This window comes from Tamandua tetradactyla, chromosome 4, assembly GCF_023851605.1.
Source record: "Tamandua tetradactyla isolate mTamTet1 chromosome 4, mTamTet1.pri, whole genome shotgun sequence".
Lineage (NCBI taxonomy): Eukaryota > Metazoa > Chordata > Mammalia > Pilosa > Myrmecophagidae > Tamandua > Tamandua tetradactyla.
Window position 1 is genome coordinate 64,820,662 of NC_135330.1, and position 18,042 is coordinate 64,838,703.

Consider the following 18,042-nt stretch of genomic DNA (forward strand, 5'->3'; position numbering starts at 1 on the left):
TCTGATACCACAGTTGTTTCAAGGCCATCCTGTGCTTTCTCTGCCCTGGTCCCGGAAATCTACAAGGAACCCTAATTCTTTTCCTAATACTTAATTCCTTAAATGTTATTTAGAATCGAAGATGAGGGTGCCAGGTATGTATATTGCTACTGGGTGTCATCGCTTCTAGGCCCTCTCAGTGTACAAAAGTAGGAAATAGACGTCTGTGTCTACCCTGACATCTACATATTTTTCTATATTCATTCAATTATCTACATATATATACATATTAAAAACCAGGGGTTTGCACTGGTACTTCCAACTCTAACCCAGTATCATAGGCTTCATTCTAGTCTTCTCAATCTTCTGTTGTATAACTCCCTTCCCTGACAGTAAGAAATCTGGTACTTTTTATCCATAATATAGTTATTTATTTGCTCAATCCTGTAATACACACCAAGTAGTTTTATAACTGGTAACCAATAGACATGAAAGACTCATTTACCAACTAGCCTTCCAACATACAGTCAAATTACAGTTAACTCAAAATTACTTAGATTAGTTTTCTTCCCCAGCACCCTCAGTGTGATTATGTCACTCATTTTTAATACAATTAGGTCCATTTATTAGTGTTTGAATTTCATTTTGAAACTCACCACCACCATCCCCATCATCACCACACTCCCTTCCCTCCGAGTTGTTACTTATTTCTTTGCTTTCTGGACATGTGAAACAATACTATGGTTTTAAAATTTGAACTAGACAAAAGGTGTGCTCAGTTAAGTGTCATTCTCCCCCATTCCTCTGTCCTGTTCTCATTGTCCCCTTTTGTTTCATTGCTTTCCCACCCACCCATGTAGGTAATCACTTACCATAAGTTTTGGTATTTCCTTTTGAACAAATGTGCAGAGATGTGTGGATTTTCTTATGCACAGTACCGTAGTCCAGTACAGCGTACTACATATGACGCCATTTTGGTTGCTGGAGGAAGGCTGGAGTGGAGATGAAGAGAACAATTAGAAAGCCACTGCTGTATTTCAGGAGGGCGGTGATGGGGAACTGGTTCAGCTCTGGTGTGGCAGAAAAGAAGAAAGGAGGGCAGGTTTTAAAGATGTCTGCTGGTAACATTGGCATGATTTAATGAGTTGATTATTGAGGGTGAAGAAGAAGGTGATGTCATGGGTGACATTTTGGTCTCTGGCTTCAGTGATTGGGTGGATGTAGAGCCACTCACTGAGATAGGCCACACAGTGAAAGGATCAGATTGCAGAGGGGTTTGCCCCACTGTTTTCCATATATAATGAGTCTGAGGTGGCTTTGAGACATCTATGTGGAGATGCAGTAGGTCATTGAGGTATAGAGCAGCAAAGAAAGTTCTGGAGAGAAATTTCCCAAGAAGAGAATTGAAACACAGCGAGCATGGAGAGCTATTCCAGCTCCATGAGGAAATGCAAAAACCTAATCTGGAAAGTCACACCAACCACTTGCAGGAGTCTGGTAACCTGAAGAGAACCAGGTGATGCTCCTTCCCAGGGGATGGGTCAGGATGGATCCTGACTGTCAAGGAGGGGAGGGATGGCAGATGACTGGGAATAGAATTATGCCCGTTTCTAAGTCACCCTAAAATCCTAATGATGCCATATTGGAACTAATTGCATCTAACTGATAACTCCACAACCCACCCAGACCTACCAGAGGCCTCTGCTGATGCAGGGGAGCCCCGGATACTGAACAGGGATGGGGGAGACTCTCTGAGAGGTGATGAGGTCACCTCTCCCCATATCTAAGCTACCAGCTAGAGCAGAGAAGCAATTCAAAGAAGACCATGTGGAGTCCTGTCTAACCCCTTCTTAAGTGTGCAGTGGGGTTGCCGGGTCTGGGAGGAGATGTGGATGCCACAAGTAATCCTGGGTTGTATCCTCGTCATTTTTAGTGGTGAATGTGAGGAGGTAGGGAACGCTGTATTCTTCAGAGCTCATTTCAATGAGAGAATTCTACTCATGTGTGAGAAATTTTTTGAAAAGTTTCTTGAGGCAAATGCTCAGATCATGAGGGTCCCTGAGTGTGGCTGGAAACAGGATTTCCTGGTTGTGCTAGAAGTTGGGAGGGTAAGTGAGAGGAAAGAAAGGATGGCCAGGGAAATGGTGGCAGGCTGTGTTCCTTGAGCTAGCAACCTCGCATGTTCCCTCCTTCCTTCACCAATCTTTAGTAAAATATTCAGATAACAACAAAATGCCTAAAGGAACCTGTCCACTAATGAGAATAGTGAATTGGCTCAGTGAGGGCAAAGCAGGTATGTGGGGAAGAAAATAAGGATGCTGGAAGTGTGGGGTGTAAGTCTTAAGGCAGCACACATAGATTAGAACACAGAATTATGAGGAGGTTGGCTGCAGAAAGCTGGGGAAATTGGGGGAGGACTTTTGACTGTTTCAGGCTAAGGAATGTAGGTACAGGCTAAGATTAATCTAATTCTTGCGGGGAGGGGGTGCCCATTTGGCATCTGGATTCCATGTTTTTGATACTAGTGGGTACCATTTATTGAGCTAAGTGTTTTATATATTTATATGTATTATCTCATTTGGTTCTATTATCATAACAGCGGTAGGAGGTAAGTATTATCATGTCTACATGGTTCCCTTCTGTTATAATCTAAGTTTAATAACTCTAGGACAGCATATAGTACACCGAACCACATGAGAAAGGAAGTTAAAAGAAACAAAAAGAAGGAAGCTGAGGCATAGGGATCCTGGCAGCTTGACTTCTGAGTCTTGTGTTATGGCCCATTATAGACATAATTCCTCTTTAGGTGGGAGATTGGATTAGACCTTCTAAAAGTTTCCTTCTGGTTCTTAGGTTTTATGCATTATATTTGACCTTAGAATATATTTTGATTATTTTTGGCAGGGTGCTTGGACTTATTGAAACTTACATTTTTAGGCCTGGGATGGATCTGCAAGACAGTCCAGCCCCAGTCCCTAAAGCTCACCTGATCCAGAGCTTTTCCAGACACCATCCTGCTTTGGTACTGTTATGAACTCTGGATACACAGCAAGTGGTGAGTGCAGACAATGACGTAGCCAGGTAATGAACAAGAGGAAATGAGGGCCTGGGATTAGCAGTCACCTGCCTTTACCTCACTTGCATGCTAGAGTCCTTCATGATGTCCTTGATGACGGTGATACTGGTGATGGTAATGATGGTGACGAGTTCTGCAACTTATAGAGCCCTTATACCAGAAGGGACTTGGAGAGATCATCCGGTATACATTCTTGCCACCTGATAACGAATGCCTGACTCATTCCAGAAATAGTTCTATCATTTTTGTTTTTTTTAAAATGCCACAGGATTGTTAAAACCTTTTCTAGCCTCCATCTCTCCCTGATTTGTTTCAGCCTTCCTTTCTGTTATAGTCTAAGCTCATTATTTTCTCCTTTAAGAAATAAATGATAACTATAATATGGCACATAGTTCCCTATAACACAAAGCAAAAAGAAATTTAAAGGTGTAAAAAGAAGTAAACTATATGGTCATGGGCAGCAACAGACTGGTGAAGCTGGGTTGGGGGTACAGAATCTGGGAATAACTGGTTCAACCTTCACCAAGTCACAAAAACCAAATTCATGCTGATACCTTTCTTTTCAAATTCCAGGAAACGTGATGTGGGTGAAATTGAGTCATCTAGAGGGTGTGCCAAAGTCTACTTGTTACTTTGGACTTTTATTTGTAGCACAATCTCTCCCATTTCCTCAAAGTTGAATTGGATGAGCTCTTTATTTGCAACCTTCTCTATATTCTGCCCCCTTGAGAGGGAATGACTAAGACCTGGAAGATAGTAGTACTATCATTTATTGAGTACTGGCAGTGCCAATCAGTGAGCTTACATATTTTATATCGCTTAACCATCCCCTAAATCTTAAAAGGATAGTATTTTTTTATCCCCATTTTACAGATGAAAAACTAAGCTTCAGAAAGTAAAAGTGACACCCCTAGGTTTCCCTGGGTTGCTAAAGTTGCAGAAGCTGAATTTGAAGCCAGATCGATATGTCTCCAGAGGCACTCACATTTGTGAGGAAAAGGGCTTGGGGCACGCTATCCGCATTCCCCCTTAGATTTTGATGGAAAGGGACATGATTTTTACTGCCCAGTCCTCTAGTCCCCAGCTCTTCTAGTCTGTGAGCCTTCAGCTTCATATTCTGGCTGTCTGATCCTTCTCTGCATATAAATATAATCATGGACACCTTCAAAGAATGGAGTGGTTCATCTCACACACTTCCACACACTGTAGACTCTTAAATCTTCACCTCTAGCTCTAACCAACAGCATCAAATAGGTCCTGTTCTCCAGTCCTTCAGCTACCTTCCTTCCATGGGACGTAACAACAACTTTTGCATACCTGCCCACTCCCAGGTTGCAGGGTGGCCTCTGCCAGACCACATTTCCCAACTCTGGAGAGCGGCGGCTGAAGGAGAGCACATGGGTCTGCCCCATGGAATCTGAGTACAGAACTCCAGGGAGCACATGAATGGTGATTCAGAGTAGCAGCTGTCAACACTTTTGAGGACACAGACCCCACTGTGCCAGGCTGGGAAGAGGCCAGCTCCTGCAATTGGCAGATGGCCTGGGCCCAGGGGCAATGAAACTAAGGCAGGGTATAACAGAGATCCAAAGACAAGTGGAAGTAGAGTTGTTTCTTTGCTTTTTAAAATGAATTGAATGGCCTTAACAAACTGCCATCCCAAATCTTTCAAGATGGATTAATAGCAACCCTGGCTCCACTTCTACCTGTCACCCAATCAGAGCAAACTGAATGAAGGTCAGTGTTATGTGGATACAAGAAGATAGAAGAAATTTCCTCAGGTGACTCTAGCATCATCTTCAGGAAGATAGGTGCCTTCACTAGCCCTCTCCTTGCTCCTCTTTAAAACAAGATGACTGGGTTTGCACCTACTGTTCTATTCTTGAATCCTAAAGACTATCCTCAGAACAGAACATGCTCATTATCTGAAGATGAGGACATGGAGAAGCAGAGTATCTTTAAATAATAAGGGAAAAGCATTTCTCAGTTTAGAAGAATTGGAAAAAGGAGGACTTCAACAGGGATGAAGATATAGAGGAGGAAGGTACAGGCTATTTAGAAGAGAAGCACCTTTGCCAGGTGATGGGGGTTTAGTGGGAGGTATTCTTGACCAACACAGGCCTTGCATTGACACCAGTGTTCAGATTCTTACAAAGTCTTACTTTATAGCTAGTCCCATATTTCTCCATTAATCAGGGAAATTTAGGAATAAGGAATAAAGTGTTTGTTCCTCAGACTGTGTCTTGAAATTTACCCACAAAAGAGCTTGATTGAATACAGCACATTGTATTGATACTCCAGAAGGGTCTTCCCTCTTTTTAGGTTTAAGATATAGCTTGACCAGTTGTGGAAATCTCCCCTAGTTGTGACAAACTAGGTCTTCAACCAAGAGGTGTGAATAAGGCACCAGGCTTTTGGGTGTGAGTGTGTGTGAGAGAGTGTACATAGAAACTGTCACACCCACACCCCACATACCATAACAGGGTGGAGGCATGGGTTGTCCTTACCTTAACCTCATAGTTTTCAGAAATAAGTTTGACAGACTGGGTCCCTAATGACACAGCACCCAAATGCTCAGCAGAACCAAGGGCACCTTCCAACAATTGTTCCTTTTATCTGCTCCTCATACCTAGGGATCCTGGATTCAAACCAAGTCACAACCATGAATAAGATTTATTTCCTAAGGGGAAGCAGAGGTCATGTCTAGCCATGTCTGATCCTCAAGCTGGTATTCACAAGTCCACTACTTACTACCCATATTACCTTCCTCTGGGCATTTTCTCAAGTTGCAGAACATGGTCAGGGAATTTGGGGAAGGGGTATTTGGGTTAATAATGAGTTATTATGTTGTTCCTTTTCAAAGGCTGAATAAAAAACACAATACTACATATTATCCTGAACAACATTTAATCTTTGATGTTTCAAAAGATTCTTTAGGAACTTGAAGAGTCTTCAATTTGGGTATTTGACAATGACTAATGATCCTTTGGGTGCTTTGTGGATATACGAAAAAGCTGGTTAAAGGGAGGCAGCAGATGCAGCAAAGAATGGGAACTAGGAGCCCCTGATTCTAGCCCCAGTCCTGGTCTAAAAGACAGAGTGACTGTGGGTGAGTCACTTCTCTTCCCTGACAGGGTTGGATAAGAGTTTATCTAAGGTCCCTCTCAGCTCTGGTGTTCTATGAATAACCAGAAGAGAATGTACTGTGTTGACTTTCTACCATAAGGGCTGGGGACACCTAAACTGCCTAGTGGACAAGGCTTGAACCAGTTCTTTAGTATTTATAAAGCCTCTGGGCTGGGCTCCCATCTCAATATTGGCCCAGCCCTGGTGTCCAGTCTTGAGCAAATTGAGATGGGGAGCCAGAGGGCAGAAAGACCAGAAATATCAGTCAGGGACTGCAGAACATTTTATTACTACTATTATTTATTTTATTTTATTGCATGGACAGGCACCAGGAATTGAACCCAGGTCTCTGGCATGGTAGGTGAGAACTCTGCCTGCTGAGCCACGTGGTCCGCCCTGCAGCTCATTTTATTATTGACTGTATCAGGCCCATGGACAAGTCTCCCCAGTGGAGGTGGAAGTATGCGTGTGTGGTCACTTTTCCTGCCTTCTCAGAGGAACAAAAGGTGTTCTGCAATAAGTCAACTGGGGAAATGGGGCAGTTTAGTTAAATCCTTGGGACTAGACACAGTGAGAGGGCAATGGGTGAAGAGATAAACGAACTCCGGTTGGTCCCATACTTCTGTCCAGAAGAATTGAACTGAGACACTCTCACTTCAAGCAGCCCTAATGTTGTTTTTCCAAGTCTCTGGCACATCCACTGTCTCCTCTGATCTTCCTCCTCAGCTTAGTTACCCATCTCCCCTCAATTCTGGCTAGACCGAACTCTACCAGGACTCTACCAAGAGAATCTCCAACAAGAGCAGAGTTTGGAGCAACAACTCCTTGTGTTATATAAATAGCTTCAGCAAAATATACAGCCTATAATACACACACAGACACACACACACACACACGTGTGGAAATCATCTTCGGGATGAATTCATTAGGGCACTCATTGGCACAATCTCTCTGAACATAAACATATGCTTGGACTCAAATCTCTTCCCTTCAACTCAGAGAGAAAAGAACATCTGAAAGAATCCCAGCCTTGTTCATTCCTAAATGGGGAAGGCTCCTAAGTGGAGCCCTAAGCCTCTTCTCCTGTACTGTGGGGAGGGTGCTGGCTGGCACCTACTCCTTCAACAGTCCCAGCTTCTTCAGCGCCTCCCTTCTGTGTTCATCAGGGACACCCTTGGGCGAGATCTTGACACTGACACAGGGGGGTCGAGGCAGCTTGTCGCGGCTCTGCCCTGGGTAGGAGAGGCGCTTGGAGTTCCGCTCCTGCTCCAAGTCAGCCAGTTTGCCCACCTGGATACCTGCAAAATCCTTCCCGGTGCCCAGGGAGGCAGGGCGGGGCCGGGAATTACGCAGAACACTGGGGGAGGTCTTGTCTAAGAAGGAGTCCCTTCCCAGAGAGGTGCTGGTTTGGGGGCTGGGGTCTTTCTCAGCTGAGAGGTAGCTGCTCAGCCCCACACCCGAGCGTTCCAGAGTGTTGGACTTGAAGCTCATCTGTCTCAGGCCAGGGATTTCACTCTTCTGGAGAGCCAGCCCTGAATCTGGCTTTGGCTGAGTCTGGGGACTATTTACCTTCGGGGCCTTAGGGATAGGAATTGGCACAGGTTTGGCAGCTGTAGCCTTTCCTGGAAGGGGTTCCTGGGCAGGAGTTGAAACCTTCCCTGGAGAGGATCCCTGACTTAGAGCTGGAACCAGAGCCTTCATTGGAGAAGGTCCCCGAGCTGGAGCTGGACCTGGAGTCTTTCCTGCAGCAGGAACAGCTGTTGAGACCTGAGATGGAGCTGCAGGCTGAGCCAGGACAGGAACTGGAGCCCAGGAAGGGGCCCGAGCAGGAGTCTCCTTGAGTCTGATGGAGCTGGTGGGCTTGCTTAAGTGGGGGCTGGACTCATCTTGGTCCTGGGGTAGCCCCAACTTCTCCAGTGCTTCTCTGCGTGCTTTCCGCTGCTCCTGTAGTGAAGAGACCAGGCCGGAGTCTCCGGGGGAGGCCTCAGAGTGGCGGGATAGCCAGTTCTGGGGATCCCTGTGGAAACTGCTTCGGCTGCTCTTCAGAACAATATTAGGTGGCAGCTTCCGGGGCTTGGGGGCTGTGAGGGGGGCCGCTTGGGAATTTGGATCCTCCCCTGATGGGAGGGGAGCACTTTCAGCTCTAGCATTCTGAGACGAGAAGGCAGGAAGAGGCTGTGGCTGCCTTGGGCCCCCCAGTGAGCCTTTCTCACTGGCTTTTTGGGACATGGCTTCTGAAGAAGTCTCTCTCTTCTGGGGACTGGGCGACGTGTGCAGCTGGGGTGGGTTGCCTTGCTCCCTTGGCCCCTCAGGCCGGCTGCCTTCCCCGCGCAGCTCTGGCTGGGCGTCCTGGAAAGCCTCTGGTGGAGGAAGGAGCACCCCGTCCAAATCAAGCGCAGCTCCCCGGGGTCCGGCGGGGACGTGGCTGGGCTCACTACGCTGGCTGACCCTTTTTTTCTCAGGCTCTGGTACAAGCTCCTCAGATTCTCCAGGGATGTGGCTGTTAGTCTGGGTGGTACTTTTCCTGAGGTTCTGGTTTCTGCCAATGTAGATATTTCTGGGGAGGCTGTGGGAGCCAGACCTGAGGCTCGGGCCTTGGGGCTCTGGGGGATGGGATAAGCCGGACGGAGTCACTCTCCTTGGCTCCGGTCCTTGCTGAATGGTCGTCTCCTCTGGATGTCCTGTGAGGGCCAGGGAGGACAGGCAAATAATAGTGGACAGAGGTGAGAGCCCGGCTGACAAGGGAAACCCAACACTCCCTGAACTCTGATCTTCATCCAGCAATGGATGATTTTTTTTTCCTTTGCTCTTAAAGGGGTAGCAGTCTTGTCCAGATATCATCTAGGTTAACAGATTGATAATAACAAATTCCCCTCACTCAAGGATTAATTTTTCATCATGGTTGGGGAGAGGGCAGCCACAAACTGCTCCACGTTCTTGGCTCAGGCTCTCCTCAGGGCCCTATAGATGCTCCAGGTGGTGGATAGATGGAAAGTTCACTTTAGCTACCTCGAGGCTCCCAGGTAACTGAACCCAGTGGAAGAATATGAACAGGTGATGTGTTCATATCCCACCTTCACTCTCTTTAAGGCCCTGGATGATGCCAAATGGCTACAGCTGTTCCTGCTGCAGAGCCTGACATGGGCTCTTTTCTCACAGTAAACTGGGCAGGCCCCTCGGGCTTGCTGGGCCAGAGACACAGCAAAGACCCATGTCTCCGTTCTCTGCTCTGTCTCAAGAAAGGTCTGGCATATTGTCAATTAATATTTGCTAAATGAATAAATAATTTAGAAGGTTCTCCTCTACTGAGCCTGAACACCACCGGCTCCCCATAATCGCTTTCACAGGGCCTTAAGGCACCACCCACTGCATTTAAGGGAGCCCTTCCCTCTTCTCCTTATCTCCTGCACTTTCCTCCTCTGGGCCTCCCAGATTAGCTCTCCAGACTGACTCAGTCTTTCCAGAGCCAACCACTTACTCCTCCCTGTCTCCCTTCCCCACCTCTGCAGTCCTATCTCTTTAGAATCTCTCCTTGAGGGGATGGGAGTTGATCAAACCCCTTTCCCACCCAGGCCTCTGAAACTTCATAGAAAGACATAGGAAGATGTTTGTCAGCACTGCCTCCTTCCCTCCAGGGACAAGGCTTTATTTTCACCAGAAGAGCAGTGAGGAGCATGGCTGTTTCACCTCTGACTCTTGGAGCAGAGGGCAGGTGAGGCAGAACGTGGTATACCAATTTTCTGAGTTTGGCCAGAGGTGTTCCCCAGAGAGTCTCTTACCCTGGGGAACAGGCTGGGTTATGGGCAGTGCTCGTGGACTTCGGGGAGTTGTGGCTGGCTCCGACTCGTCGGTGGACAGTCCACTGTCAGCTTCAGTGTCCAGTGAGCCAATTGTCTCCTCCAGGAAAAGCAGACACTCCTTCTCTTCTGCGGACAGGAAGTCGTAGCTGCTGTCACTCTGCAATCAATGGGGTTCAAAAGAGAGGAAGAAAAAGGAGAGAGCTGTGAGAGGGAGCCTGTGGCTTCTCACAGAAACCAATGGGGCCTGTGAACCACCCTGCCGTGGAGAAGGAATGCTGAAGAGCTTGAAACCTTTCCACAGTGCTACTTTGCAAACCTGCTGGAGTTGGTTCCTGAAAGTGTAAACACCAGGCAGGGCTGTCCCACTAGAACCCGGCTCTGGTAGCTGGACAAGCAGATAGCAAATGGCCTTTCTTTTGGGTGGAATGGTTAGAGGTACAGATGGGAAGCAGTCCCGGTTCTGATTCCAATTTCTCTGTGGTCTTTGTAAAGTATTTCATTTGGTGTATTGCCATTTAGCTCCAAAATATATGGGCAACAAAATGATTTGATCTTAGACTTGAATGTTATCAATTTTAACTTTTCATGGTACTTATGCATACTTGACCTGCTGTGTCAAGGACAATATGAGGACAAACAGGCAATGCAGCCAGCTACTGACTGCCAGGCCAGTGGGAGCAGCAGCATGATTAGTCACAGATAAATTTACTAAATAATTTACACGACTTTGAAATGCATTCCATACAGGATTTTTCCCCTTGTATATTTACTTTCTTGATGACATTTGGCTTTGGCTAAAATTCAAATGAACACTCATTTCTTAGGCAAATATTAATTGAAGGGGGAGTGTGGGGAAACCAGATGGGTATGGAGGGGGAGGGGAGGGCAACCTAGTGTTAAAAACACACATATATCCATTATACCCAAAGTGGATCATTTCGTTATGAGAACGCACACAGGGACATTTGGAAGGCAAGGCTATAGCCATCACAGATGGTTATTATCCATGGTCCACCAGGCCAGGAAGATTCATGGAATAGCTACTCTTCAGAGGAGAAGGGGGAAGAGAACCCCAAAAGGGCAAATATTACAAGTTTGGTGTTAGTCCTTTCCTGCCATCTCTACCCTTCTTCCTAATGTTTGGGACACTTCAGAGTTGTATCTTCTCCTGACACACTCAGATGGCCAGGGAAGATTTTGAGACAGCCCTAAAAATAATCTGGGAGTGGGGAGGGGAAGCAGATGATAGAATAACTTTAGAGAGACATGTGCCATTGACAGATTGAGACCTATAGGTCAAAGCCCAAGGAAGTCCCAAATGTAACCCAATGAAGCCCTGAGGCCGACTCCAGGGGTTCCCTAAGTGAAGATCTTCTTTGGGCTGCCTCCTTCCTCCTAAAAGAGTCTGGCCATGGGTAAGCCAACTCTGAATTTCTCCTTTGTGGATAATTTACTTTTAAAACCTTTAATCCCCATCACACTCTGTGCCCTAATGACATGTGATTACTCAGCTTTGGTCTCAACATAACAGAGACAGGAAAGTGTCTCTGTGGCCCCAGCATCCAGGGCCAAAAAGAAATTGTATACAGTTTGTCTGCTCTTGGGATTTTCTTTTTGTGCCAGCTTTTTCTACTCCAGTTTTATAGATTAAAACTCACTGACCATATTGAGCATCCTTGACATTCAGTGGAGATACAATCCTCAAAATATCAAATAATAGTAAAGTATAAATTCTCAAGTGCATTTATGTATGTGAGAAGTATGAACAACAAAATAATGTTTTGATGTAGAACATGTGAGACTTAAATTCATGCCCAGAAAATAATAATTCATTGCCAATCTCTCACAAAAAGTTGAACATAGGAAGTTTGGAAGATTTTTCAATCTCATAGACTATTTATTTTGCACATAATGAAGCAGGTATTAAGTGCTTTTTATGTATCTTATTTACTCCCCCAAGAATCCCATGAATTGTGTATTAATGTTATCCCCATTTTAAAACCAAGAAAACTGAAACTTAGAGAAACTAAGTAATTTGCTCTCAGTCATACAGCTTATACATAGAAAACCCAAATGTTTGGCTCCAGAGCCCATTCTCTTTGATCTTTATACCTGCTCATTGCAGAAAACTTCAGGCATCTTTGGGTTACAAGGATCTAGACTCCATTTTCCACCACGGCTGCAAACCACTGGCCTGTCCTTCTGCCTGGGCTCAATACCTACTCTCCCACCCCCACCCAAACTAATGGAAATTTTGGTAGAAAGAAAAAACTAATGGTGCTCCGAGGTGGTCCCACCTTTTTCTCTATAGAACCATGGGTGACTCAGAGGAAGAAAGTGCCAATTGATATCGATTCACTCTCTGACAAGGAAGGTGAAAGAGATGGTACAGTGAGCAAAGATGCGTGGTAGAGCAGAGCAGGGCAGGGCAGGGCAGGGCAGGTGTGCAGAGCGCAGGTGAGCTGGCAGGACAGAGAGTACGTACAGATCCAGAGCGGGTGGACGTGGAGCTCATCATGCTGTCGCAGCTGCCGATATGGGTCACGGATTCCGAGCCAGGCCCGGCTGGCCACAGCTCCCTCTCGGGCATCGCCCGAAGCAAGGTGCAGGAGCGGCGAAAGGGGCTCCCAGAGGGGAAGCGAAGGGAAGCCAAGAATGTCCCAGGCTGGGCCTGAAAAGAGAATAACAAAGCCACGAGTGAGCCGAGGCTCCCACAAGGCTCTGCCCAGGCCCTGGAGCAGCGTGGCGGCAGCGTCGCAAAGCAAGCAGAGAGCTGGAAGGGGGCCACGGACAGCCATTACCTGAACCCCTAGCTTGCAGGGAAGGACACATAAGCTGGCTTAAATACATGCAAAGGAAGACTCAGCTGGTGGGGAAGCAGTCTAGTCAGAAAGGAGATTTGATTACTTCTCTCAGTCACTTGTTTAGCTGAACCTATGTTCATTACTGTAAGCAAGAAATATTGTAGGAGTTCATTGCTTGGGTTTTGGAGGTAGATGAATCTGAGTTCATATTCCTGTTCAGCTGTTTACAATTATGTGACTTGAGGCAAATTCCTCTTTGAGTCTATTTTTCCTCATTAAATAGGGTTATTGTTAAGGATTAGATGAGCTAACACTTAGGACTGTTCAATTGGTATTATAAAATCAAATACTTAATGAATGAATAAATAATACATTTTTTCTTGTAATAATTAAAAGACAAGACCCATCTAGGATCAAACCAAATTGAAGCAGGGGAAACAGGAGTGTAGAAAAAAGGGTTATGGCTAAACAGGAGACTACAGGCTAAAGAGAAGGAATGGGGCTCTTAATAGTGCCTACGTCATATAGTTCTCTTGAGGATATACTGAAATACTCCATGTAAAATACCTTGAGCAGTGCATGGCCTAGTAACCATTAGCTGCTACAATAGTCGACATCAGCATCATCACAACCACCACCACCACCACCACCATCTCCCTGGCCTGGGAAATACATAGCATCTGCAGTGGTGGAGCAGACTCAATTTCCCTCTTGTGCATCATCTCCTCCTCTGTTGCACTTATTTCCCAGAGGGTCCCTAGTCTTAGCAAAATAAACAAAAGAAATGCCCTTTGTGGTTTCCTCCTAATTCCTACTCCAAGGGAAAAATAGTTTCAAGTTCACTGTGACAATAGTAGTAGCAGAAGACAGCAGTGAGATCTTTCTTCTGAAAGTCCCAAGCATTTTCATATGCCTGTTTTTGGGAAACATTCTACCAGAGTTGGGCAGCCCAGGAATGACTCTCCTATGTTAAAATGACACTCTGAAAGAATTAAGATTGAGACATTTCCAAAATTAAACAGTTGGGGGAGAGCTAGAATTAGAACATAGTTTGCCTGTTTCTGAATCCATGTTTTCCCCACAATGTCATATCATCTTTTCCACCATGTCTCCATCTTCCCAAAGTTATGGGAAATGTCTTAGAAAATGTATTCTCTTTGAGATCTGGGGGCTTGGAGTTTGGATGCCAGGGAAGGTGTCCTCTTGGTCTCTGCCAACAATTGCTTCCAGTACCAAAGTCAGTTTTGGGCTGGGTCAGGTGAGTCAGTCTGCCAACTAAACAGAGCTGGCAAGGACAAGGCTTCATGGAGCAACTCTCCATTTGGGAGAAGTTCCACAAGTGGGGCAGGTGGGGAGGGGCAGGACACTGGGTAAGGAAGAGGAAAGATCCCTAACAAGCCAGACACATGCATTTCATGAGGGCCTAGAACCTATTAGGCGATAAGGAGGTGACTAGAGGTGCAGTAATATTAAAGAAGTCTAACAATAAATAAACGCTGGGTGAGGAAGCCCTTAGGGTTCTTTCATGAGGTTAGTTTCCTAGTACCCAGAAACTCAAAGAAAGAGGAACATGAGAGGTCATGTGGATGAAATTCTGTCATAGCCAGCTATCCACACCATTAATGACTATTTAGGCTCAGAGAGCACTAACCCATTCCTAACATTCTCTGGGGTTGAGGCCATTACAGCCAAGGGAATCCATATCTCATAGGCCTCGGCATGCAGAAGACATTCAGAAAATGCTGGATGAATAAACTTGTTATCTGTTCTAATGTCTACTGGGTTGAGCTGTTGGAAGGCTTCTTCTTGGCTTCGAACTCACCAGTGTATGCTTATTCTTAAACATTTTATTTCCCAGATGATATATGGCGCAATGGGAGCAGGGCAAGTTTTTCATTAAACTCATATTTATAAGCACCTAACAAATACTGGAGGCACAAAACCGTATAAGACAAAAGCCTTGTTTTCAAGAAGTAATCATAGATCCAAGAGTCTATGCTTGGATAGATATTGAGGCAGTGAATATTTAGAGTGAATATTTGGGGTAGTGAATATTTAGAGTGACTTACTGTAATTAATACAATATTCTCTGTGAATGGGTGAACAGATGCTGCCTCTTCCTTTCAGGGAAAATGACTACCCTTGTTCTTCTAAGTATGCTTCAGACTTTATGGTGATTTGCTAGCCTCTCTTTCCTCCCAGGGAAGACTATCACACTCTTACTTCAGGGAACCCCTCTAGGATTGCCAGAAGCAACTAGAAGAGATAAAAACAAAACAAAACAAAACAAAACAAAACAAAAAAAAACAGGGCGGGTCACAATGGCTTACTGGCAGAATTCTTGCTTGCCATGCCAGAGACCCAGGTGCCTCTGGGAATCGGTCAGGAGATCAATTCCTGGTGCCTACCCATGCAAACATCAACAATAACAACAACAACAACACAAAACCAACAGGAATAGCACTACTTCACAAGGACATAGCACAATAAAGCTTACAAAGTGCTTTCGGATGTACTCATTACATCTTCAGGATATCCTGGTAACATAAACAGGAAGTGAAATTCTCTTCCTTTTCCTACTCCTTCTTAACCTACAACTACATACATAAGGCAGCCTATGGATCCTGGGTCCCTCAGAGAGCATCCCAGGGACTGTCCAGATGCAGGAGTGGCCTGTACCAAAGAAGGGTCATTGGCTCTCCATGAATAAATACTAAAATCCCTAAGATCATCCTTCTCCTTTTACTTCATACCTTAAACTCTGTAAACTATTTGGCTCAGCTTTATGTTTCTAGGCCAGCTTAATCCCTCAACAACAGACAGATATTTCCAAAGAGTCAAGAAATGACACCAAATGCCATTGAAGATTATGCCATCATAATCCCTGCGGAGATGAATCTGAACTTGAAATCACAGCTGAACGAGCCCTACGGTGCCTGTACCTTATATCCACACCTAGTTTTTTGACCCAAAGGACTTCAACTATAAAAGGTTTTCTTCCCACCCTACTACCCTCCCTCAGAACTTGGCTTAACCTCGATGCTGCATTTCCTTCCACTAACTTTACAACCTTGAAACTTGAAGGCTATTTCCGGGCAGGCTCCGAAACCCAAGGTATTTCTACTTGATAAGAAGCCTGAGAAGCAAGCAAAACACTCAAGGTGAGAATTTGGTATCTTTTAACCCTTGGCCTCTTTGGGGGACTTGTAGGGAGGGGAGAATGGGTTAAGAACTATCATAGCCTATGTAGTTAGGGCTGCCCGTGCAAAGACACATTAAATATTAACTACTCTACTGAAACTAGTCAAGCTTTGGAAGAGAGTAAACAAATACTCAGCATGTGAGGTTCTGGCATCTGGAGTGGGTAGGATGGGGAAAGGCTCCAACCCCATTCCAGTTTGACTTCTCCATACCTTCTAAATAGACACCAAGTCCCCTTAGCACCCTCCTCCCACAAGCTTGCCCCTATATCTTCCTAGAGCTCAGCCTTTTGGTCAAAGAGGTTTTCTACTTTTCTCAGACTAGGTGTCTCCGCTTTTTTTTTTTTGCTGATTACCCGAAAATGTGCCTCGAGTTGGAAACATCTGGGAAGACTAAAAATTGCACTGTGTGCATATCCCTCTCCATGCGCACATGGGCAAGTTTCTGCATGTGTTTAGGCAACAGAATAATCTCACCAATGAAATTAAGCGAAAGAATAGGTAGAAGTACCTTCTGCACAGAAGACTTTGTTAGTTGCTACAGATTATTTTGACTGCTGAGAATTTCCCATCCATGACAATTAGTTCTTGGTTAGTGAGTGTGGTAGGCTGGTTCTGTCGTGTGGAGGAAGCTAAAGCCTAAAGCACCAGTTGCCAGGAGTGGAAACGCAATATATTCACTTAGAGCCCATATGTGCCAGGCCCTGGGAGCCTGGCACTGGGGTCCTGCCACTTCCCTCTTCTCTGCAGCAGGAAGAAAAAAGTTTAAGTGTTTACCCCCAAGGTGGGTAACAGAGAACTTTCTACTCACTCAACTTTTACATCTAGCTTCCATGGGCAAGGAAACCAGCCACCATATGCCAACTGGGACTGCTGAAGGAAGACAAAGCAAAACCACTAAAGTGACCTGGTACCACTTAGAATCCAGCCAGACTGACATGGTACCATGAAATATTAATATGGGTGAGGCCCCAGCACAGCCAAGCAGCTGTTTGCCAGTCTCTGTGTGCATTAATAGGCAAAGTCGGAAATTTAATTGAGTTGAAACCAAATAAACTTGACTTTGTAACTAGATTATTCACGGATTTCCAAAGATGAGTTGGTGACCTGAATTGGAGTTTTTCTGACATGCCCAAATGTCACATCCCCTTATAAACAAACTACGTCTCATACTTTTACACATCTGTCCGCAGAGAGATCCATTGTCACACCACCATAACCAAATACAAACATGCTGTATGCTTCATTTAAATAAAAGCAGACATCTAGTTAATAAAGCCATGAAAGAATTTCCCAGTATAAATGCAATGCAGGACCAAGGAGGCAACCCTCTACGTTGGTTCCCCACTCTCTTAACTATTCTCTTCCGAAGTCACAACCCAATTTCAGTTGCTTAGAGATGGAAATTTCCAAAACAAACTTTTATTTTTTTTTCCATTTCTGCACGATGTGCTTATCCAGTCTAAATAGACACTCGAGAAAGTGTATCCCAGCCTAGTCTCCAGAAAAAAATATTCCAATCTCAAGATGCTATCAATCTATTCTGATCTCAGGCTAGACTTGGAGAGGTAAGGAACAGAGAAGAAAATCCCCCTGGCTGGGGTGTAGAGTAGAGGGAACCCTGCAACCCAGTAGCTCTGATTTCACATGGAGCCCCTCCTTTTGCTGCAGAATAAGTAATAGTTGGTTAGTGATTAACTCACCTTCACTGGGTAGGGGGCCGAAGAGAGAAAAGGAATAGCCCTTTTATTTCAGAGGGCAACGACAAGAGAGAGACTGCTTCCCCTGCCTCCTGTTTTCTTCTTTTGACCTTCTCCTGACTTACCTAGACAGGTAGATGCCTCATCTGTTCTGCCCCACCCCACCCTGCCACTGACTCAGCCAATCCCAGCCTCCCCTCCCTACTTCTCATTCCAGCTGTTTCTCCCAGGAGGGCGTGGGAGGGAAATGGGCAGGGCAGTCCTGTTCTCACCTGACCAATCATCTCTTGCCCTCCCTTCCCCTCCCTTAGAGTCAACAGAAAACCCTTACAAAAAAAAAAAAGAGGTGGAAGGAGG

At 45.4% G+C, this 18,042-nt stretch overlaps 1 protein-coding gene across 1 annotated transcript; it reads right to left on the reverse strand.

Annotated features, from left to right (window-relative positions):
• Positions 1 to 3,832: 3,832 nt before the first annotated feature.
• On the reverse strand, positions 3,833 to 17,818 carry C4H1orf116 (chromosome 4 C1orf116 homolog). The gene is made up of 4 exons (XM_077157630.1): positions 17,689 to 17,818; positions 12,467 to 12,652; positions 9,961 to 10,138; positions 3,833 to 8,862 (listed from the first exon to the last, which is right to left on the reverse strand). Exons 2-4 carry the CDS (start codon positions 12,569 to 12,571, stop codon positions 7,295 to 7,297), a joined length of 1,851 nt encoding a protein of 616 aa, XP_077013745.1. The 5' UTR covers positions 12,572 to 12,652; positions 17,689 to 17,818; the 3' UTR covers positions 3,833 to 7,294.
• Between the last annotated feature and the right edge of the window lie 224 nt (positions 17,819 to 18,042).

Excerpts from the sequence above, each read along its gene's own strand:
- C4H1orf116 (XM_077157630.1), bottom strand. The coding sequence starts at position 12,571 with ATGCCCGAGAGGGAGCTGTGGCCAGCCGGGCCTGGCTCGGAATCCGTG. Across the intron at positions 10,139-12,466 it reads CGTCCACCCGCTCTGGATCT|AGTGACAGCAGCTACGACTT; the intron begins GTACGTACTCTC and ends CATTGATTGCAG. Across the intron at positions 8,863-9,960 it reads AACCCAGCCTGTTCCCCAGG|GACATCCAGAGGAGACGACC; the intron begins GTAAGAGACTCT and ends TGGCCCTCACAG.